At 33.6% G+C, this 23,451-nt stretch overlaps 1 protein-coding gene across 3 annotated transcripts in view; it reads right to left on the bottom strand.

Annotated features, from left to right (window-relative positions):
- Nucleotides 1-23,451, bottom strand: part of SLC39A10 (solute carrier family 39 member 10) — a 184,398-nt gene that overhangs the window by 25,675 nt on the left and 135,272 nt on the right. For all 3 annotated transcript variants that reach the window (XM_036927901.2, XM_057503727.1, XM_036927898.2), the window contains exons 2-6: nucleotides 18,038-19,062; nucleotides 15,125-15,332; nucleotides 6,158-6,327; nucleotides 4,076-4,264; nucleotides 71-191 (exon numbers count right to left, since the gene is read on the bottom strand). In XM_036927901.2, the coding sequence (XP_036783796.2) occupies nucleotides 71-191; nucleotides 4,076-4,264; nucleotides 6,158-6,327; nucleotides 15,125-15,332; nucleotides 18,038-19,051 (1,702 nt within the window). In that variant the 5' untranslated portion in view covers nucleotides 19,052-19,062. The remainder of the gene's footprint in view (nucleotides 1-70; nucleotides 192-4,075; nucleotides 4,265-6,157; nucleotides 6,328-15,124; nucleotides 15,333-18,037; nucleotides 19,063-23,451) is intronic.

Here is a 23,451-nt window from a genome sequence, read left to right as displayed (position 1 = left end):
ACAAAGTTTAGAAACAATACTTCAATTTTTATGTTTTAAAAGTTTCTCTTTAGTCAAAACTGTTGTCTACCAGCAAGAGGCTTGAGCTGAAGCCAGTCAGCATCTGGTGTATTATTTAACTTATGATCTGAAAGTTTCCTTCCAATAGTTGATTCTTCTGTGCTCTGCTTCATAAACCATTTCTGTTTTCCCTAAAAAAAATATGATATTAATCCCAAATCAGCAACCATAATTAGCAACAGTATCTACTTGTTAACATCTACTGAGATAACCAGTGGTATTATAAATAAATTATTTAGAAAAGGAGAAAAAAATTTAGAGGTTAATCAAGGGGGGGGTCTAACCAGACGGAAAAATCCAGCTAAATTTTTATGTTACTGTTTTTTATCAAATACCCAATGAAAGGGTTCAATTGCTCTACTTCAAATTTAAGAATAGGGTATGTATATTATTAAGTATATGTATATTATTAAGTATGTGCAAGAATATTATCACTTAATAATGTGCACGAATACAAAGTTCCAAAAGATTAAAGTTTATTCCTTTGAATTTCATTTTGTATTTAATGCAATCTCATATTTCCCTATATGTGATATAATGGACAGAATCAAATGAGTTAAAATCTCTAATCTGCAATTTACTTCTGAGACTTGGACAAGTTTAACTTACTGAATATAATATCAATACTCATCTGTTAAGATAAAAAGGATAGATTCTTATGAGGATTAAATGAGGTGACATATGAAAACCTATCAACTGATTTTTAATAGTTTTGCAATAAAGAAAATTTTTATTTCTCATCTAATCTATCCTCAATTACTAATGAATTCTAATTATTCTATTTCACTATTTAGGTCTGAATTTTCCTATCTTATCTCTTAATAGTATGCTTTGTTCTTTTACTAATGTAACCCAAGAACACCTCTTCCAACTTAAAATGTCTACTTCTAATCTATGTTAATCTAAGAGAGCAAAATATCAAGGGTATTAGAACAGTGTGAAAATAAAAGTATTCTCTGGGAATGCATACTGACTGACGGGATTCTCCTGTTGTGTTTGCTTACAGGATATGAACTACGTTTCAGAGTTTGTCTTCCAACTGCTGCAGCTTGTTTCGGCCAGTTGAGTGTATGGTAGAGTCTCCAAAAATGGCCATCATCAATTTCTTCCCTCCCTGATGAGGTGGAACCTCTCCCCTGGCCCTGAATTCTGGCTGGCTTTTTGACTTGCTTTGACCAATAGAATGCAACAGAAGTGATATTGTGCCAGTTCTGAGAGTAGTCTGGAAGAGGCCTGGAACCATTTGCTTTTGCCTGTGGAAACTAGCCACTATGCTATGATGACACTCAGTCTAGACTCTAAAGAAAAGCCATGTGGAGAAGTACCAAGAGGCAGACACTGTGTGAAGCGTTCCTGAACCTTCCAGCCCTGCTCTGCTCATGTCAACCCATGTCAGCCTAGTTCACAATGTAGTAGAATGAGTGACTCTATCTGATGCCAAGTGGAGCAAAAGAACTGCCCAGATGAATTCTGCCTAAATTTCTGACAGAATTAGGAAAAATAATGAATTGTTACAAGCCATTACATTTTAAGTTGTTCTTCTCCAACAGTAGGTAACAGAAACTGGAAAAACAGAAAAGGTTCAAAAGAATACAGTACAGAGAAAACTGTAAATAAAAAAATGGAACCAGTCATGAATCAAGAAGGAAAAATAGAGGAGGAGCTGGTAATAGTATAAAAGTCAGTGAGATGGATATAAGAAGAAAAAAAGAAAATGGGAACACCAGCCAGGATTTTGCTTAATCACTTTGGTTCTGATTGTCCACTCTCCTAAACACTTGCCAAATCATTACCCTCAAAACCCCAACTTGCTGAAACCAGTCAGCATCTGGTGTATTATTTAACCTATGCTGAAAGCTTCCTTCCAATAGTTGATCTTCTACAGAGTCAAATGTTTTATTCAAGTATCATTAAATCCCTTTCTTCAAAAACTGCCGTATACTTTTTCAGATTACTTACAGTCCTATTTATCATGAATGACATGTACTGATTTACCTGCCCAGATTCCTTTCTTTCATGTACTTGAAGAACTCTCTATTAGACTTAGAGGACCCCTCCACCAAATGTGTACAAGTTTTTACTTCTCACAATTTCAAATTCATAAAAAAGATACCATGTTCTGGAGATGCTATTCCCCTACAATAGGTTACTTTACAAAAATAAATGTTTTTAATTTTGCCAGTAAGCTTAGCTTCAAAAAGAGATCACCATTAGTTTTAAAAATCTGTTTATTCTATCTCCTGAAGCACATTTTATATTTATCTGTAAATTATACAGTCTCTGATATTTTGTACATATTAAGTACTTAATATTTGTTGCTTCAATGTTAGTAGGTGCATGTAACTGAAGAAAATTAGGGTTTCACAGTAACTCCAAAACTTCTTTATATACTTTTCAGTATGTAATTGTGTTCTAAATTATGTACTCACAGAGACAGACTCTAAGTTCTTTTATTACATCTCATCAGTTATCAAGTCTTCTTATTGATTCTCTCATTTAAATAATTCTCTAAGTTATATTCCCTTCCCCATTCTTCATGCCATGGCAATATTCAAAGCCCCGTCACCTCTCTTCTAGCTTATCCACAGTAATCACCTTTGCTAACTCATTTCCCTTCAGCCACCCTTACACCTTGGCATCCCACCCACCAAATTCTGTTCTTCACCCATCTACATGACTGTTCAGAAACCAAATACTGATCTAAATTACTTTTGTCTAAGTTGACCCTTCCCAGTTCCTTTTACCATTCCTCAGCTCACTGGACATGCAATCTTGACATATTAAATATGATGATACCCTGACTAAAACATGGCAATTAAAATTAAATACAGTGCTTGTATATGATACGAAAATCAGATAAACAGGATTTATTTTCATAATATAGACAGTCACTGGAAATCATGAAGCATGAGTCATAGTTCCACAGATAGTTTGTAGCTGGGCAAGAACTAAAATAACTCCTGATCCCAATTCAGGGCTCTGTTCTAAACCGTATTTTATAACACTACTTAGAACATCCCTCAAGGGGATATATGCAAATACAAACAAAATATATACGTAAAATAGCATAAGAATTGTAAATGTGGAATGTATATTCTATGATCATGACTATCTCATGTTTTGAAAGAAAAAGAAAGTATATTTTTTAATATTTGTACTTAACTAAAAAGAACTAAGAATTTTCTAACTCTTTTTGTGACAAGCCTTCTAAAAATCTTCTCCTGATTTAAAATATATAATCAGCATTAGGATCACAAACATGTTAATGAGATGCACTCAAGATAGCACTTTAGAGACAGATAGGTATCACCCAATGTGAACAGGGAGGGAAGTAAATCATAATGAATGATAGAAGCCCTGAACTTAGGGGAAAATTATTTTAGATATTTGTCTCATACTGACAAATGTGACATGAAACACAGACATTTCACGGTAAGCAGGGTATTTAACCAATAGTCTAAGTAACATTTCTCAAGTGGTTCGACACTCCTGAGATGAGTCACCATTTCCTGCATTTCATTAGATTTTCTTCCTACAAAGCTCCCTGAATCTAATTATTCTTACCTCTAGTACTTCTACCACTGGCAAGGCATTTCTGATTAAGAAATTTAAGTGTGTTGTGTGAAAACATTCTCATTAAGCTATAACAATGAAAGCCACTTATACTTGAAAATGTTAACTAAGAAGACTGATGATGAGCATGCTCCCAACTATACATTTTTGCATTTTTATAAGAAGTAAAAATTGGCCAATAGCTTTTTCCATCCTATTTAAGTCAACTAGATAAAATGAACCACAAAATAACTGAAACAAAAAGAGCTCTATCTTAATTATAAATGCCAAAATAAATGTGGTAGCAAAGAAATAGCAAAGATCAAAGCCAATTTTTCCTGGGAAGATAACCTATTAAAAGAGATTTAATATACACCAACACCATAATTAAGCATATGCCCAGAAAATGATGGTCTGAGCTTTACATCTAAGAAAATGAAATACACAATTAAAAAACACTTACTCTTTGTTGTTTGTAGTGCTTAAACATTCTAATGCAGTGTTCAATGATAAATAACAGGTAAATGCCTCCTAGAGCCACAAGTCCTTTCAATACAGCATCATGTTCTTCCAAAAACTTCTTAGATTCATGTCCATGAGCATGTCCATGCCCGTGTGCATGCTGATGACTGTGATCATGTCCACCTTGAGACTATTAATAAGAATAAAGGAAAATTCTAAACAAGTAATTAAAATGCTATTTTAAAATTTCACATTATAATTTCCTAGAGGACACAAAAAATGCTCTCCAGTTTTTAAAGTACTCCCTTAAATATTCTCTCACTTAAAATACATGTAATCTTCCACTTAATTTTGCTATACTCAGTGGCCTAGAGTAGCACTTCATGGTGACTCTAGAACAAACACCGCAAACTCAAAGGCCTAGAGGGGTTAAGATACATACTATAGTGAGAGAATCAAGCCGGTAGAAAGATAACAGGTCCTTTGTAAACTGAAGGGAACATGACCCAGATAAATGCCTAATATTTAGCAAAAATAAAACAAACTAATTCACCAGTAGGTCACTACTTATGACTTTTTAAAAAACTGGTCATATTTTTATAATATCACTCTCTTATAAATTTGAGTGATAAGATGCTACCTCTGCATACACTGTCAAACATTAGCAAAGCATATGCTGAAATGTGTTTAGTATTCTATATTTAAAGCTTTAGCAAAAATAAATGTAAGTACAAAAATGAAGTTATTTTTAAATTGTAAAACATAGAAGTTTCACGATGTTAATCTTAGAGAACTTAGAAGTCAGAGAACCAGTCTTCAGTGTTTTCCCTCCTTGTAACATTGATTTGTATTCTTCCCCCATATGCTAGTAGTCAACAGAAGAGGTTCCTAAACTTCTCAAAGGAGGTAGGACCATTGAAAAAGGTAATAGCTTTATTTAATTAATACTCCCCTGAAAAAAAATAAGTTAAACATACTTAAACATTATTCTCACTTCAACTGTCCTTATTATGCCCAGTTCTGAAACAAACTATTGCTATTCCTGATGGCTGGTACAAAGGGCAAGCAAGGGTTGGGAATAAAGGGGGTAAGTAACATATAATGAATCAACTTCAAGTAAATAAAATATAAGTTAAAATCAACAAAAAGCTTTCATTGACAGCTTAAAGATTCATTAATTCACATTTTATAAGGTAATGCATACATTGTTGTAGACAATAGATCTAGAAATCTCAAAACCAGGAGTGCAGAAGGGAAGAAGAGGAATACACAAATATAATTCTGTCTGTCAAATGCAGCAGAAAGGGGGTGAAAATATTTTAAAATATTCAAATTTGTAATTTTACATTTGGAAAAGAAAAGGCTCCACTGTTTTTATAATCTGAAGTAAAAACAACAAGGCAGATCAAATACTCTTAACTGACGACAAATAGATTTAGAAAGTTGATAAGCAAGGTACTAGGAGTGTGGGCTTATGATCGTATCATTGGTAGTGTCCCAAATGGAAGAAAACAGGTGGTATGGCAGGTGAAAAGATAAATGGCCCCATGTGTAAAGAGCAAATGCCTAAAATAGTTAACTGAGTATGTCTGCCAACTGCTGCTCAAATAAAGATACCTGTGATATACTGGTTAGAGCACAATTGTTAACAGACCCCTTATACATTTCTTCTAAAGGCTTTTTTGATATATCATACAGATGAAAACATATCACTTATTGATTTTTAGGTATTAATTTTCAGAACTGCTAATAGGACAAACTGCTCTTTTAAATTTCAATTTGCTGAAGTATAACTGACATAAAATTGTAAGATATTTAAAGTATACATCGTGGTGACTTGGTGTGTATATACTGTGACAGGTGAAAGTAAAACTAACACTAGTTTTTGTTGCTGGTTTAAAGCCTAATGATTCAATTTATTTCAAAAACATTGCTATTAGGACTATGTAAATAGAAAAAGCTCTTAATCCTATAAGCAAATAAAACAACACAAATACTAGTGTGCTATAGTTTGCTAATTAAGGATACTTTTAGCATGAATATATTTAGTTTTAACTTTGTAAAGGTTAAAAAGATTTCTTACATGGGGCAGTAGATGAAGAAGGGCATCCCCGCTCATTGTTCCTACAGCTAGTGCAACAAGGAATGTGAGAAGGAATTTGAAGCATCCTTGGTTAATGATGGGGACCAAGATCACGCCTAGCAAGGAAAGCAGGCTAATGACAGTGATAGAAATGATTCCACAAATCCATGCTGTAGAAAAGAAATAGTCAACATTAGTATGGCAATATAAACCACAAGATCTCTAAGGAAGAATAAACATAATGTAAATGAGTCATGGAAGACAGATTATCTTACCCAGACGGTTTTTAAGTTTTATATTTTGAAACTTCTATGATGAAAAACAAAATAACCAACCTGAATACTTAAAAAAAAATTAAACTCAGACTGTTATAAATAGTATCTTCAGTGGCCCACTTTATTAGAAACATGGATTTAAAATGACTTAAGGCTGTGATTCACTCTTTAATATTTAGACTGTAAATAAAATTTTACCAATTCTAAAGGCAGAGCCACAGCAATGAAACTATTCAGAGAATATAATTATAAAACTCTTCTGTGAGCATTAAAGGAAAACCTAGTATCTAATACACCATAATCTTTGTAAATCTTTCTAATACAAAGTTTAAGAAACAACATACCAGCCAAAATGGAAATATACTCACATGAGATACAAAAAAAGCCTTAAGTACTGGTAGCTTTCTTATATTTCATTTCTTATTTTTACAGAGGATAATTCAGTCCTATTACCCTAGATGTCATTTGTTCTCCACAACCAACTCTGCCCCTTTTCCTCCAATTTGGCTTTCTGTAGAATTTACTACATTTACAAATAATTTTTAATTTATGTAATTATATAAAAATATACAATTTTTAAATTGGGTCAGAACACAGAGAAAACTTAAAAATATAACTTGTGAATCATGTTAAGTGTGGTGGAAAAGGGGAGTTCTGTGCACATTTCTTTATTAGGCTGTTTATAAATTAGACTAGATACCAGAAATAAATGCCAGTTCATTTAAAATGTGAAATCACTTTCTATCAATGGCCTAAAATGAAATACAAATGTTTTAAAATTCTGCTTATTTTAATATCTATGAAAATTTCACTGTAGAATGAGAACTTTGTAAAATGTATGCATTTTTTTTTACATAGACTGCTTCTACTTTAATGAAACAAACCCAAAAGGTGAACAGTCAAGCTGAAGTTGTACATTTCACAATCATGAGAAAACAAAATGAAAGAGTTCAGGACAATCAGAGCTAACACAGAACAAGGCTGGGTTTTGATCTAAAATGCTATTTTTGTAATCAAACTAACAGGACTATTAAAGTGCTGAAATATTTTATGTTAAGTGTTGTGGTAAGAGAACAAAGGAAAAATGCATTTCTTTAACAAGGTAACTTAAAATTTTCAAAGAGAAGTAAGGATAGGTAGAAAATGAAACTTTAACTGACCTACTATGTGAACTTTATCAATAAAATTGTGTTCATCCTCTGGACATTTTAGCCACAGTATCCAATAACATTAGTACTATGGCTTCTCGTTAGCTAAATTAACTCACACAATTGAAACCAGTAAGTCATCTATGACTAATGGAAGCTCTGTGCTTTATCCTTTATCTAACAGATAATTACTCTGATATAGACATGGGGGATCTAAAGGGCCAAAAGAAGATGGAAATACAGAATTTGGATTCAGTGGTTTCAATTCCTGCAAGGATTTGGAGGCAAGGAGGAACAGAAACTCAATTCCTAAGGAACCAGGGTCAGAGAAAGATTCATTATAAAGCAACATCCTGCTTAGTGGAACCAAAGGGCAACAGGGAGATTCCCCCAACTAATGACTAGGACTATCCGTCACAGAAAACGAAGGTCAAAAACCTTATTTTAGAAAAAAGAAATATATGAAGTCAAATAAGGCTTAAGGTTGATTTAATAACAATGACCAAAATACTTTATCTGTTTAATCCCCATACACAGGCAGTAACAACAGGAAATAGGTTGGAGAAAAGTGGCCATAGATATATATGACATCAGGGAGCCAATAAAGTTATTGGCCAACTAAATCAATACAGGTTTGTCAAAACTACCTCAGTTCTCTAACTAACTAACTCAGTTCTCTAATTAGTATTAGGCATACTAATGGGAAAGAAAAGAGACTAAAGGTACTTACAATATTATGGGACTAAATACTAATAACTAAGTGGGACAAATTGAACTTGGTAACATTTTACCTAAAGATAAAATGTCTCAGATATTAATACACAACTCTCCCTTTCCAAATATACTTTTCCTAGTCTAGCAATAATCCATTAGAAGCAATTTATCTCAAAACAATCAATCTAAAAGCAACTTAAATTAAGAACTTAAAGAAAAACAGCACTAAACTACTTGAAAAGAAAAGCCAGTAATTCATATTCCAAGATACTCTATAGTAGAATAATTGTACATACTCACTAATGTAAATATATATGGATGGAGATTGCCAAAGCTACAGAAGAGATCCAAAATATACTGTACAAATTTAAATATTCATTATTAGAAATTTTTATTAATCAGAATTATTTTGGCCAAAATACACTGGGATTAGTCACCGAAATTACCCAATAAAAGTATTTATTTTATTCCTATGTCCCAATGCCCAAGAAAATTTATATAACTAGATTAAGATGCTAAATTAAAAACCCTACTTGCCAAAACCTGGTTGAGTAAATCTTATTAACCTGATTTATTCTTTTTTTCTAGGGTACATTATATTCTACATTAGGGAATATGAATTCATTCATTTCTGGATTTGTCTATGAAGACATTTACAATAGAAATCACATTTCTAAACCTTAACATAGAATACCATTAACTTGATACTGGAGAGACATTTGAGATGATTAACAATTTATACAATATAATTCCACAAACTAATAAAATATTAGCATTATCTATGGTTTGATTTTATTTATAAAGTTTATTAAGTTTGAGTTTATAAGATTATAAAATTTAAGTCTCTATTAAACCAATACATATACATATTCCAATAAGCATATTTATAAAAATCTAATCATCAAAGAGTTGAGAGAAAATGAATTTCCTAATCATAAAACTGTTTCTGAAAATGAATATTATCCTAAGCAAATATTTTCTTTCTAAAATTCTCATACTAACTTCTGATTAAGCTGCCTTAATGTGAAAAGCCCAAGAGAGAAACTATTAAGCCATAAACATTTTGCAGTGTTCTGAGATGCTTTACAATCTCAAATGGCTTTTGGTCAATTAGTCAAAAACCAAGTTAACAAATGACACATAAACCAAAATAGAGGTTGGTGAAAATCAATTTGCCAATATGCTAACATGAAAGTTAAATACATTATAACTGAAGACCTAGCACTGGCAGATTCACTGATGTTATATTAGCCAAGTGTTTCCACATATGGCTAGGCGTATGTCTGTGTGAAAGGGTATATGAGTTCATGTGTGCACAAATGGGTACATGTCACATATTACAAACTTGCAGGTACAACTTTATTATGTATCAGCTGATAATTGTATCTCATTCTCATCCACTTGAGAAAGCTAATCTGTAAAATAAGAAAAGAAATGCTTGAAAGAAGCCCAATTTATGATTAGAAAATCTTTGGTATTTGTGACATTTGACACTTAAAATTCAGAAAATACAAGAAAACAAAATCCCACAAAAGAAAATGCCTTACATAAATTAATCTAAGCTCATAGCATAAGCCAACTTCAAGGGCACCATTCTCACTGTGTATTTGAGGAAGTGCCACTTACTCAGAATACAATGTGAATGATACTACTGGGAGCCAGCTGTTCAATGAAATGGTCTTACACTGAACTTAGCTGCCTCGCCAAAATAAGCTGATACACACACACACACACACACACACACATACACTTTTAAGTACTTTGGTGTATTGTTACATATGTTTTACCATAATAAACAGTTAAAAAGCTGGCTGAAATAACAAAGTCAAGGTTAAACCCAAAGTCCTCTCTTAATCTAGTGTTTTCTCCACTAAATCAGTATTTTCAGAGAATTCTTGGCCAAGTGATTTATCACTTATGTATTTACCTCATAGAGGTGGCTTCACATAAGAGGATCTATAAGAAAAATAAGTATAATTAAACATGAAAGAAAAAAGGAATACTACTGATCCAAATGACAATCTTCCAAAATTTGAGCTAATCAGGATAGACGGGTACAAAAGAGTACTACATACAATCTTGTAATTACGTAAAATTATTAGAATATACTTATACTCATTTCAATGTCACCTAAAAATATATGTAAGGGTAAGGTTAATTCAAGTATTTATGTCCTAAAATAAATTATCACTTTTGCCGGTGCCAAGAAATAAGGGGTAAAGAGTTAGATTTCCCATTTCTGTAAATCAGAGAATTTCCAGATTACTTTCTATAGATTGCAACTATTCCATTGCAACTGTTACATTAGCAAAACAGCCCTACTACTCCCATAAGTGTATGTTATTATAGACCCATTTTCTTACAGTGGTTTATTGTTAATTTAAAAAATAATTTTGGCTATCTAGCATGAACAATTTAAATAATAGCCTTCTTCCTAACAACCTGTAAATCAAGAAAAATGACAATCCTTTTGACCTATGAGAAATAAAGTTGTTTGAATTTGCTGTACTTGAAATACTTACCCATGCTATGTAAATATTTTTTTAGAATTAATAGCATTTACATTTAAGTTTATGTAAACTATCAGAATTTTCTATGTGCAGAAAAAAACTCAGGTAATAAAACTCTTCATATTTCTAACCAAATTATTGTGCCTTTCCAATCACAATTTGTTTAGAATAAGGCACAAAAAAAAAGAAAAGCGACAAACAAAAAAAGGTATATATTATAAAATTTAAACCAAACAATATGCAAAGTATTAAATACAACTAGCAAATGTTTTATTTGTACCCAAGATAGCATATACAATAAAAACGCTAAATGTCTAAAACAAGCTTCACTTATTCTGCAAATTAGGTTGCTTAAACCGTTAAAGGTCTTCAAGCTTAGTTATTCACCAATTCCCTTTCTCATTATTGAGAAAGAAAATGCATTCCTTTAAAAAGAAGCGCCCATCTGTGGAAACTTTCTAATTAACTTGGTTGAAAGCATGTGCAAGATGGCAGTTTTCTACACAGTTTTCAGCATTTTAATTGGCATAAAATGCTTAGAGGCCTATTCACAGCCCCCCTTGGTAATTAAGCTAGGGTCAACTCTATAACTAAATGAGCCAATCTTGTGAAACAAATGATTTCTACCATACACAGTATATAGCATATTTGGTTTACAGCAGCCTTTGAACAGTTAATGAGGTAGCAGCTATGACACTATGGGAGATTTATACAGAACAAGTTAACCTTTCTTAATGGTGCAGCAGTCATTAAAAATAATTACTGGTAGGGCATTCTCTCTAACAATTATTAACATCTATCAGGACATAATTAATGCAAGCTTCATTCCTGATAATGCCAATAACCACTTGCAAACAACTAATCAATATTCACTATTAGCAATTATTTGTTTTCAGAGCAAGTAAAATTTCCCCTAAGGCTTTTCAGATTGAATTAAGTATAATTTTCAATATTACTATAGTCAAGCATGTGTTAACAGCTTCATTAAAATATACAGATGTCAATATTACAACAGACAACTCCAAATGATAATCCGCAGTTGATGTGAAAACAAAGAACTAGAACTTTCTAGAAGCCTTAAAAATAAAAGAAGCTATTTAGTTTTCACTAGTTTTAACTCTAGATGCAACAATCTTCTCAGTATCCATTTTTCCCTATTAAGAACAAATGTATTTTAAGTAAATAATCTCAGATGTAGCTTTCCCTTTCTCCTGCCACAGTGGTAATTTATAAGCATTCTGAGAGGCACTATGGCTTCTCAGGGCATTTACTCATCTACAAAGATCAGTGAGCAGTAAGCCAGGAAAACAGACATATTTTATCTAACTGAAAAATCAGAATTCAAATCTAGTGTGTAGACTCACTTTATCTAACTTTACTGATCATACTAGACTGAACCCTGCTTTTCTACCTACTATTCTTGAATTTTTTTGTTACTGTACTGACTAATCTATACTTACATAACAATACTTATTTATACCAGTATTAACATCTACCACTTTCCTATTGTCTGCATTACCTGCCCAAACACTACTAAATATACTTCTCCTTACCTCCCCACCACTTACATTCTAGAAAAAGCATACTTAAGCGGTACAGGACAGTTTAGGAGAAGAGCACAGTGGTCACAATTATACTTTTTAGATGAAGAATACTCTAGTTTGAATCATTGCTCTGCTACCTGACAACTTTATGACCTTTGGCAAATTACTTTACTTCTCAAAGCCTCCTTTCCACAAAAAGTATAAGTAAATGAAAGTGCTTATCTTATGGGTTTAATATATTAAACATGCTTGAAAAAGTGTGTAGAACAGCACATGGTAGGGTTCCAATATAACATGGGCTATTATGATTAATTTATCTATTCTAAAGTTATTTTTCTATTACAAAGAAATTAACCAAAAATAGATAGGTACCTAAGAGACTCAATTTGTTATGTTTTGAGTGCATTTTCCTTTTACTGGTACTCTTACAAGCTTTAATGAACATCTCTATCCCAAATAAAACTTTTATATGTACACTACAATATGATACTCTTAAACATTTCTACCTTATTCCTACACTATGAAAAAATTTTACATTCCATCCTCTCAATCTTTATCTTGCCAGAACTCCTTCTTTAGCCCATGTTCATGCACAGCAATTTAGTCATTTTAATTACTATGCAACAGCACCACTCATCTTAGACATTTCAACCAGAATTACATTCATCATGATTTTGCACACAATAATGATGAAAATCTCACTCATTCTGAGAACACCGTATTATCAAAATAAACTAGGCTAATTGATACATTAATAAAATGTTCAATTGTCATCCCTGAAAGCTTATTGACTAATATTAAGCAATTCATTCAATATGTGAGCACTTTTTGTCCAAAGTACCCTTTAACTTAAGACACTACAAATGCCAAGATGAGAGATCCAGTTACTTTCTTTAAGCAAGTGAAGTCTAACAAAAAGAGATTAACCAATTGAACTGTTATGAACCCCCATGCTCTGTACTGTGATGGAGATAATGTCCCAAAGGGTCTTATCCCCGGATGAAATCATAGAAGTCAGTTAGTCAAAGAGAATGCAAAAAGGCAGAAAAGACAGAGGGGAAAACAGCATCATCTATTATCAGGAATTTGTTATGGTTATATAGCTAAGAAAAAAGAAATGAATGGTGGGGTAAGGATGAAAAGGTAGGTAAGCAGGGATTACATTCTAGAAAGCTTGTTGGTCAAGTAAAAGACTTTGAACTTTAAACAATATAGCATAATGCAGTTTTCTAAAATATATTAAGGAAAAAATATAACTAGCACATCACATCATATCCATGTTCTCACAGATATTATTGCTTGTAATATAAAAGATGTAAAGAAAAATACTAGAGAGGTAATGAAAAATATTAAATAGTGTAAAGATATATGGCAAAAACCATAAAGGTGATACCAGAATTAAATAAATTTCAAAAATAATAGCATACTGATAAACTAGCAGACTTAAATTTTAGGGTTGGTGGGCTCCTTCATTTGTTAGGCTGGGAACTGTGGGAAAGCTACTAAACTTTTCTTTACCTCAGCTTCCTTAGCTGTAAAAACAAAAAACATACTAGCTCTCTTATAATAATTTATTACTGTTAAAGTTTAGTGGGGAACATAAAGCATGTAAAACACAGCACATGGATAGCAAAATGGTTAAACTTCCAAGGCTTGAATCCTAATACCTATCTAACTTACTAGCTCTGAGACCTTGGGAAAGTTATCATCTCAAAGGACTGTTGTGATGAATAAATAAATTTAGAATAATGTTTGCAACATATGTTTGTTAATAATTAAAAACATAATGTATTAACTAAATGTTAGCTATCATTAAAAAGAAAAAAACTGTCAGAAAATCTCATCTGCATTTAGAAAGATAGGTCTAGCATAAGTGCTCAGGATGACCTTACAAGGGGGTAAGAACACAGGTAAGGGAGGTTATGAAGTTATTTCAACAATTCAATAAAGAACCAATAAGGACCTGAACTGAAGTTAAAGACAGAATGGACAGAGATAGAAGATATTTAAGAGAAGATTCCATTGAACTTGATGATTCATTATACAAAGGGAAAAAAGGAAATGAAAACAAACAACATAAGAAGAAAAGGCAAAGGTTTTCAAATTTTATTTAAAAAAAATGAATTGTAATGTTTTTTGGGATTCAGTAACAGGAACAAACTGTGTGAGGTAGCTATTTTGGGAATATTAAGTGGGAAGTACCTGTTAACATCAAGTTGCAGTTATCTAGTCAGCTGAATACGATGAAAAAGAGCCGAAAGAAAAGTGTAAAAATGGTTTTGGTTTGACCTTAGCTGGGGCTCTGTAGAAGCAGACCCGTGAGGACGCTCATGTGCTGATCACTGCATTTCTGAGACCTTTCTAGTGTTTAACCACACTGCCTTTCCCTTTTACTTCCTTAAAAATTTAAAAACCTTAGCCTTTCACCAAGGCCCTCAACTCTGCTAAAAGTAGTTCTAACACCCAGTAACTTTAATTAGGGGCCCCATTATTTATTTGCCCAAAGAAGGATCCATGTTTCACAAACTTATATATCCTTTTAAATCTAGTTCTCGCTCTATAGAAAAATTTTCCTCTGTAATGCTGGAAGAGATAAAATGTATTGTGCCTCTTGTCCTCCCCCAATCTTTTTAAAATATATACCATTTTAAGCATCATTAAAACACATTGAAAGTCACCAAAAAGAACACAATAAATCTGAATTACTTTCCAATTCAACTACATTAAAAAAATAAATACAGAGCCTATTTTGAGGAGAAAAACAAATCTTTCTTACCTGAGGCCCTTAAGTTTGCTTTATCTTCAGGAACCTGATTTTTATCCTTATTTAAATCTTCAACTAAAAGTCTGTCAAAATGTTCAATACAAAGTCTGCTGTCGATCTGATATAACAAAGCAGGGCAAAGGTATGTAAATAGATCAGGTGAGATTGGAGAGTTGGCACCATGACCATAGTATTTTAACAACTGAGTGACGTTCAAACACTGCAAGGAAATTAATAAAACAAATTAAGTAAAAGAGTATTTTAAGAAGATTTGCAGAAAAAGAAATAAAAATATTCTAAATATTATTTGAAAATAATCTGTAATACATAGATATCTTTTACAAATAAAGCTTTTTGATAGGAATTTATAATAGGAATATATTAAACTTGATTACCCAGGGCTTCTTATAGATTTTAGCCATTTTCCACTGTAACACATGAAAGATAAAGACTTCCTGCCGTTGAAATGACTTATATTCTTAAAAGGTGAGGAGAAAAATCACTTCCTTAGTTAAAGTGCAATATTCAATCACTCAAAATTCTTATTTGTGAAAGCATTAAATAGATTTAGAGTACTTTAGTAACTTTATATTAAAACATACTGTAACAGGTATTTTTCACTGTGTAAGATAACCCAAGAGAATATTATTGGGTAATTCTAGCTCAGTGCTAAAACTGAAGATGAAAAAAAGGTAGCTTCATACACTGATACTTTAAAAACAAAACAAAGCAAAGCAGAAAACAAGCATAGGCCCATCATATAGTAAAAACAAATATCTAAAATTAAGGCAACAGAGGAACCTTCCTACACTGTTGATGGGAATGTAAAGTGGAGCAGCCACTGTGGAATGCACAGGGAGGTTCCTCAAAAAAATTAAAAAGAGAAATACCATATGACTCAGTAATTCCACTACTAGGAACTCACCCTAAGAAAACAAAATACCTGATTTGAAAGATATATGCATCCCTATGTTTATAGCTGCATTAATTACAATAGCCAAGATATGAAAGCAAATGAAATGTCCATCAATAGATAAATGGATAAAGATGTGGTACATATACACAATAGAATATTATTCAGCCATTAAAAAAAAAAGAAATCCTGCCAGTTCCAAGAACATGGATGGACCTAGAGGGTATTATGCTAAGTGAAATTAGCCAGGTGGAGAAATACAAATACCATATAATATCATTTATTTATGGAAAAAACAAAACAAGACAAACAAACAGCAGTAGCCTTGTAGACACTGAGAAGTGACTGGTGGTTACCATGGGGGACAGGTTGGGGTGGATAAGGGAGATGAAAGGGCTGAAAAATTCTCTCTCATAATATAAGTCAGTCACAGGGATGGTAGGGCAGCATGGAAAATATATATAGCCAATGCTTCTGTAACATCTTCCTATGTTGACGCAGTAACTACACTAATTAGAATGAGAATTTAATACTGTGGGTAACTGCTGAACCACTGTGTTGTAAACTTGAAACCAAAAGAAGATTGTATACTGACTATACGTCAATAAAAAAATTTAAATAAACCAAATTAAGGCGGTGGAGATGGTTCTGCCTCTTTTTCACACATACTCTGATTGAATGCTGGTTTATTGACTTGCTGCCTCATTATTCTGTCTATGGTATAAAAAAACCCAGATTCTTCTCAAGTATTAACAAGAGGTACTACCCTATCCAGTGCAGAGAACATTTCCAGAAATCTTGAGAAAATTCCCAGTATGCATCAGGCCTCTGAGGACATAAAATAACAGGTCTGATGATGCAGACACCACAAGTCTTAGACAAAGAGTAGTATTTTACTAACATTTTATTTTACTAATATTTTACAGTAACAACTGGCATAATGCCTAGTTACTATTATCAACTGAAGATTTCAGGATATTGTCCATAGTAAAAATGAACTATTTCTCTGCAAGTACACCAAGATCTTAAAATAAGTTATTTCTGTATCAATGTTTATAACTACCAAAGAACAAGTATCTCATGATTTATCTGGGGAAGAAACACAAAGATATCTATGGAGATGTGAAACATGCTTTAGTAATAGAGACAGGAACAGCAAAGGGTGAGGTATTTTCCACATTAGATGGTGCTGTTTTTTATACACATGAAAAAATTCAACATCTAAACTTTAATAACAGTGCTAAAAATTAGAAGAAACAAGGATGTTGATATACCTTTAATGAAACAAAAAAAAGGTGTTTAGGTGAACAGTTTAAAAAAGCATCCAGGAACCAATCAAATATGAAAGAATTCAAAAAAGCATAAAAAAATTTAGAAGAAAAACACAACCATTCACACAACTATAGGAGTTCCCAATTGTTGTTTATCTTTTTGTATTAATCCTAAATCTGTCAAAGGTGTGAGAAAAGACTATCATGACCAAATAAGCCCTATCACAAAATGACACAGAAAAAAACAAATTTACCAAATATGAAAAATACCCCACTTTGGAGCCAGAGCAATAACTGGGTACCATTTCTTGTTAATTCAGTAAGTTAATAATTATGAAAAATAAACTGTCTAGTCACTTCCCAAGAGGACAAATTGAACAAAGAAAGCTTCGATTTTTCAAATATCTAGAAACCAGAAAACAGAAACAACATGTAAACTAACTTGGGAATCAAAACAAGTCATAAACAAGAGAGTAAAATAAGGAATGAAAATAAGGGATATATTTTCTAACAACTTTTAAACATTTAGAATTAAGGAACCCAAATGTGAAAACAAACAAAACAAGTGAAAGTCCAGAGAACAACCTTTAATCTGACTTTGATTCCTTAATGTCTTTTGTTCAGGAAAATTATCTATAAATAAACTTGAATATGACTCACTCTTCTCCACTATTACTTCTTTTATCTAAAATGCTCCATGGTTATCTGAGAATTATGGAGCAACCCTGTTTTTATACTCACCTCATGTTGGCGGTTATCTTCGTTATGATCTTTGTGACTAGCAGCTGAATAAATTGCACTTTTTTTAACATGTGGTACTTCTCGCTTTCTAGCATGACGAAGTTCACCTTCATTATCAGCATCAAGGTCTTGGTGTCCATGACCAGGATCATGACCATGATGTTCTGGAAGATGTACATGAGAATGACCTGGGTTATGTGCACGATGAGGTTTGTGGACCCGATTGTGCACATACTGTTCACCCTGATCATGGTTAGGGACTTGAAAACCTGGTGTAACAACCTCAAAATTTTCATTAGTTTTCTTCCCTTTTCTCTTCTTCTTTCCTTTCAACAGCTTACTTTCCGATTGTTCTTGTGTTTTATTGGTCTCCGTTGAAGGTTCATGGCTAGGCTCCCCATGCTCGCTGTGAGTGACGGAATCATTAGGAAGATGGCGAGTAGTGTTACGATCGAGGTGATGATGTAAACGGTGGCGACATGAGCGATGACTATGGTCACGCATATGTTTATCACTGGATGTGACAGACACTTCAATGGTCTCTTTCTCTGGATCGCACTTATGGTTTCTTTTTGTTGATACACTGGTCACAGTTTGATTTTCTGTATTTAAATGATCATGGGAATGCTGGTGGTTATGCGAGTGAAAATGCTTTCCCTCTTGAACTGCCAAAATATCTAAGTGAGAAACATGATCATGGCCAAGATCCTCATGATTAATCTCTACTACTTTTATCTCTCCAAGGCCCAAGTTTGTTAAGAGTTTCTCCAGACCAAAAAAGGATAATCTTCCATTTTCACCATAACGATCAAAAAGTTTTTCAATGTAGTATTTTTTTTCATTTTCAGCATCCAGCACTGAAAACTTGCTTGACTCCGATTCTGTCGTCCCACAGTGGTGTCGGTGATGCTCTTCAGAGCCGTGGTCATGTTCTTCGTGGCAGTGATGGCAGTGATGGAAAATAAATGTCAGCAAACAAATGAGGCAAAATTTTGTGTGCATATGTACCTTCATTTCTATTTTTCCTAAAGGGATTTAAAGAGAGAGGCAATAATTAGTTCACACTTAGGCACATTCAAAAACAAACTCTCCATCAGTTACCAATACATTAGCCTAATGTTATACTCCATTTATTTCATGACTATGAATCATTCTTCTCCAATGCCCTATAAAAAATGTCCCCTTGTGATTTATTGAAATAATGTACAGCCCTTTGAATTAATACAAATTGCTCAAGACTCATCTGTAAGATCATTCTGACTCCCTATAGGCACATTTCAAGAGTCTATACCTTTATACAAGAATTGCTGGCTTCTTTCCTATCCGGTCTTTTACAAAAAAGTTAACTGACCCCTGCTCTGGAGATCCTGGTAAATGCAACACAAGATGATGAAATAAAATGATAAAATGTAAGAATCAGAAAAAAATGAAATAGTCACCATTCATGAATGGCAGGATTTGTTGTGTAGGAAATCCAAAAGAATTTTAAGAATTAATAAATTAACTTAGTTCAGTTGCTGGATATAAGAACAGTAACTTAAAATCAATTTTGATTTCTATTTATCCAGCAATAAATAGAAAATGAAATTAAAATACAGTATCATTTGCAATAGCAAATAGCTAGGAATAAATCTAACAAAAGATGTGCAAGACCTATACATTAAAAAAAAAAATCACACATTTAAAAAAATAAATAACCCAAATGAATGGATGGCTATTATCATGCTCATGACTGAATGAGTTATATGTCCAATGTAATTCCAATCAAAATCCCAGAGGTTATTTTCTGAAAAAATTGATAAGGTATTTTTGATATTTATGTGGAAACAAAAATGTCAAAGAATAGTCAAGACACTCTTGAAGAACAATATAGGAGCACTTGGTCTACCAGTTACTAAAGACGGTATGGTATTTGGTGTGAGAAGAAATAAATATACCAAAGAAACAAAATAGAGTCTAAAATTAGGAAAGATTCCTTTCTCTTGGTGCTTGAACAACTAGATTTCCATATAGAAGAAAAAGTAAAACCTAATCCCCACCCCACACCATACATAAAAGTCAATTACAGATTGTAAACCTAAATATAAAACAATATTTGGAGCAATAAAGTATCCAGACTGTGTTGTCCAATATAGTAGCCACTAGTCACATGTGGCTACTTAAATTTAAACTAACTACAATTAAATTAAAAGTTCAGCTTCTCAATCATCCTAGGTACATTTAAAACAGTCAATAGTCAACTGTAGTTCATAGCTATTATAGTGGACAGTGGAGATGGGAACATATTCATCACCTAAAGTTCTACTGTACTGCTCACTTATAGAGTATAGGAATACAGTATGATCCAATTATGTAATTTTAAAGTTTTCTAGAATAAACAGGTGAAAATCATTTTCATACTATATTTTATTTAACTCACTATACCCAAAATATTATTTCAACATAATCAATATAAAAACTGAGATTTTTACATTCCCTTTTTTAATACTATGTCTTTAAATATGCCATGTATGTCTTACACTTATAGAACATCTTAATTCAGACTAGACACATTTCAAGTGCTCAACAGCCACATGTAGCTAATGACTACTGTGCTGCAAACTGCAAATCTGGAAGACTTACTTGGGAGACTAGCTTCAATACCTTCAAAATTGGACACAGAAAACATAATGAAAAGACTGATAAAGTATACTACCTTAAAATTAAGAAATTTCTGTTCATCAAGAGATATTACTGAGACTAGAAAGGCAAGCCACAGACTAGGAGAAGATTACCACAATGTTACCAGTAAAAATATATAACGTATTTCTAAAAATAAGTATGAAAATTATGAAACAACTCAATAGAAAAAGGGCAGGAAATTTAATAAGCACTTTATAAAATGACAGCCAAATTACTAAGAAGCATATAGAAAGATTCTCAGTCTCAACAGTCATATGAGAAATGCAAATTAAAATCACAATTAGAAACTACTAAACACCTACCAGAATGGACAAAATATAAAAGATATAGGCAAGAATATGGAGCCAATAATGCATACACTGCTGATGGGGCTGCAGATTGGTATCTTTTGGAAAACTGTTTGGCAGGATCTGCCAGAATTTGAACATAAGCATATCCACTCACACAGCAATATTGCTCCTGGGTATATACTCAACAGAAATTTATGTACAGGGACAACAAAAGGCATGAACATGAAAGCTCTTATTATTCATCACAGGTCAAAACTGGAAAAAGAACAAATGTTCATCAACAGTAGAATGGATAAAGCAGAATAATCTTACAGTGGAATATTACAGGAATGAAAATGAAATTACAGCTTCACACATTACATAGATGAATCTCAAGTATTACACTGAGCAAAAGACGACAATTACTAAAGAAACCATAGTGTATAATTTTAGTTATGTAAAGCTAAAAATGAGCAAAACCAAACCAAGGAAATCATTACTTTTTGAAAGGAAGATGGGAACAGTAATTGGGATTGTAAGGTATGGTAAAGTGTTCTTTCTTTACTTGAGGAATGGTTACAAAAACATGTTTACTCTGTGATTCTTTGTAATATATACTCTTGTGCACTTTTCTGTACACACATTATATTTTGATGAATTTTTTAAAACTCGAATTTTCCCCAGTGAAAACCAATTAGAAAATGAAATTATAAACAAAAATTGTAAGTCTTCTAAAAATAAACAGAACAAGACCATTACAAGGAGGAATTTATAAGACATTATTGAAGGACAGTAAAGAAGAACTGCAAAAGTAGAAGGGACATCACTTGTGTGGATGGGCTAAACAGCATAAGATATATAAAGCCTTCCCAAATATATATACAAATTTAATTGTCCATCAAAATCCTGGTAACTGTTTTTGGTGAGCTGGCACAAACTAATCCAAAAATTCATATGGAGAGAGGAAAACCCAAGGACAACCAAGCAATTCAGAATATTAGCAAGGTGATAAAGACTTCTTTTTATATTATACTAACTAAATTGGCACAGGGACAAATAGACCAGAGAAGCAGAACAGAGTTCAGAAAGAGAATCATTAATATTGGTTATAAACAGGCGGAGCCAACATGGCGGCGTGAGTAGGACAGTGGGAATCTCCTCCCAAAAACATATATACTTTTGAAAATACAACAAACACAACTAGCCCTAAAAGAGAGACCAGAAGACGCAGGACAGTGGCCAGACTGCAGCTACACCAGCGAGAACCCAGCGCCTCGCGAAGGGGGTAAGATACAAGCCCCGGCCCCGCGGGACCCGAGCGCCCCTCCCCCCAGCTCCCGGCGGGAGAACAATAGGCAGAGCGGGAGGGAGACGGAGCCCAGGACTGCCGAACACCCAGCCCCAGCCATCCGGGCCAGAGCGCAGACACAGTATATGCCCAGGGGGCCCTGGATACTGGGAGAACAGGGGGTAGACCTCAGAGCGGGTGCTGAAGCTGATGCCCCTGTGACAAAGAAAAGCGGGGGCTTTTTTGAAAGTCTTAAAGGGACAGGGACTTAACAGCTTGACGGAAACAACCCAGGTCACAGTACAGCAGCTGGAAATTACAGGGAAAACCGGGTGCACTAACCCCCTGGGCAACAGCTCTGAGACCCCTCACGGAGGCAAACAGTCAAGCAGCCCCCCCATCCATCACCCCACCGGGCGCTGCGAAAGCAGAGAAGCAGCCTGAGACAAATTCCGCCCACAGAAAGGGAAATTTCTCCCTTCCGGCCAGGCAAGACACAAAGACCCACTCTACACGCAATTACCCAACACAAGCCACTAGGGGTCGCAGTTGCCCCAGTAAAGAAAGGCCAGTAGTAAGTGAAAATTTTGGCCCTCCCAGCTGACAGTCAATAGCACCTGTCAACATGAAAAGGCAAAAAAATATGATTCAGACAAGACTAACCCAGACAGCTTCGGCATCTGCTACATCTTCCCCTGAGAAGGAATCTGGGGAGATAGATTTAGCCAGTCTACCTGAAAAAGAATTCAAAACAAAAGTCATAACCATGCTGATGGACTTGCAGAGAAATATGCAAGAACTAAGGAAGGAGAATTCAGAAATAAAACAAGCTCTGGAAGGACTTCAAAACAGAATGGACGAGATGCAAGAGACCATTAATGGACTAGAAAACAGAGAACAGGAACGCAGAGAAGCTGATGCAGAGAGAGATAAAAGGATCTCCAGGAATGAAAGAATTTTAAGAGAGCTGAGTGATCAATATAAAAGAAATAATTTAAGAATCATAGGCATTCCAGAAGAAGTAGAGAGAGAAAAGGGGATAGAAAATGTCTTTGAAGAAATAATTGCTGAAAATTTCCCCAAACTAGGGGAAGAAATGGCCTCGCAGACCACAGAGGTACACAGAACTCCCATGACAAGGGATCCAAGGAGGGCAACACCAAGACACATAATAA

The sequence above is a fragment of the Manis pentadactyla genome, chromosome 6, assembly GCF_030020395.1.
Source record: "Manis pentadactyla isolate mManPen7 chromosome 6, mManPen7.hap1, whole genome shotgun sequence".
Taxonomy (NCBI): Eukaryota; Metazoa; Chordata; class Mammalia; order Pholidota; family Manidae; genus Manis; species Manis pentadactyla.
This window is presented reverse-complemented; position numbering and strand designations above follow the sequence as displayed.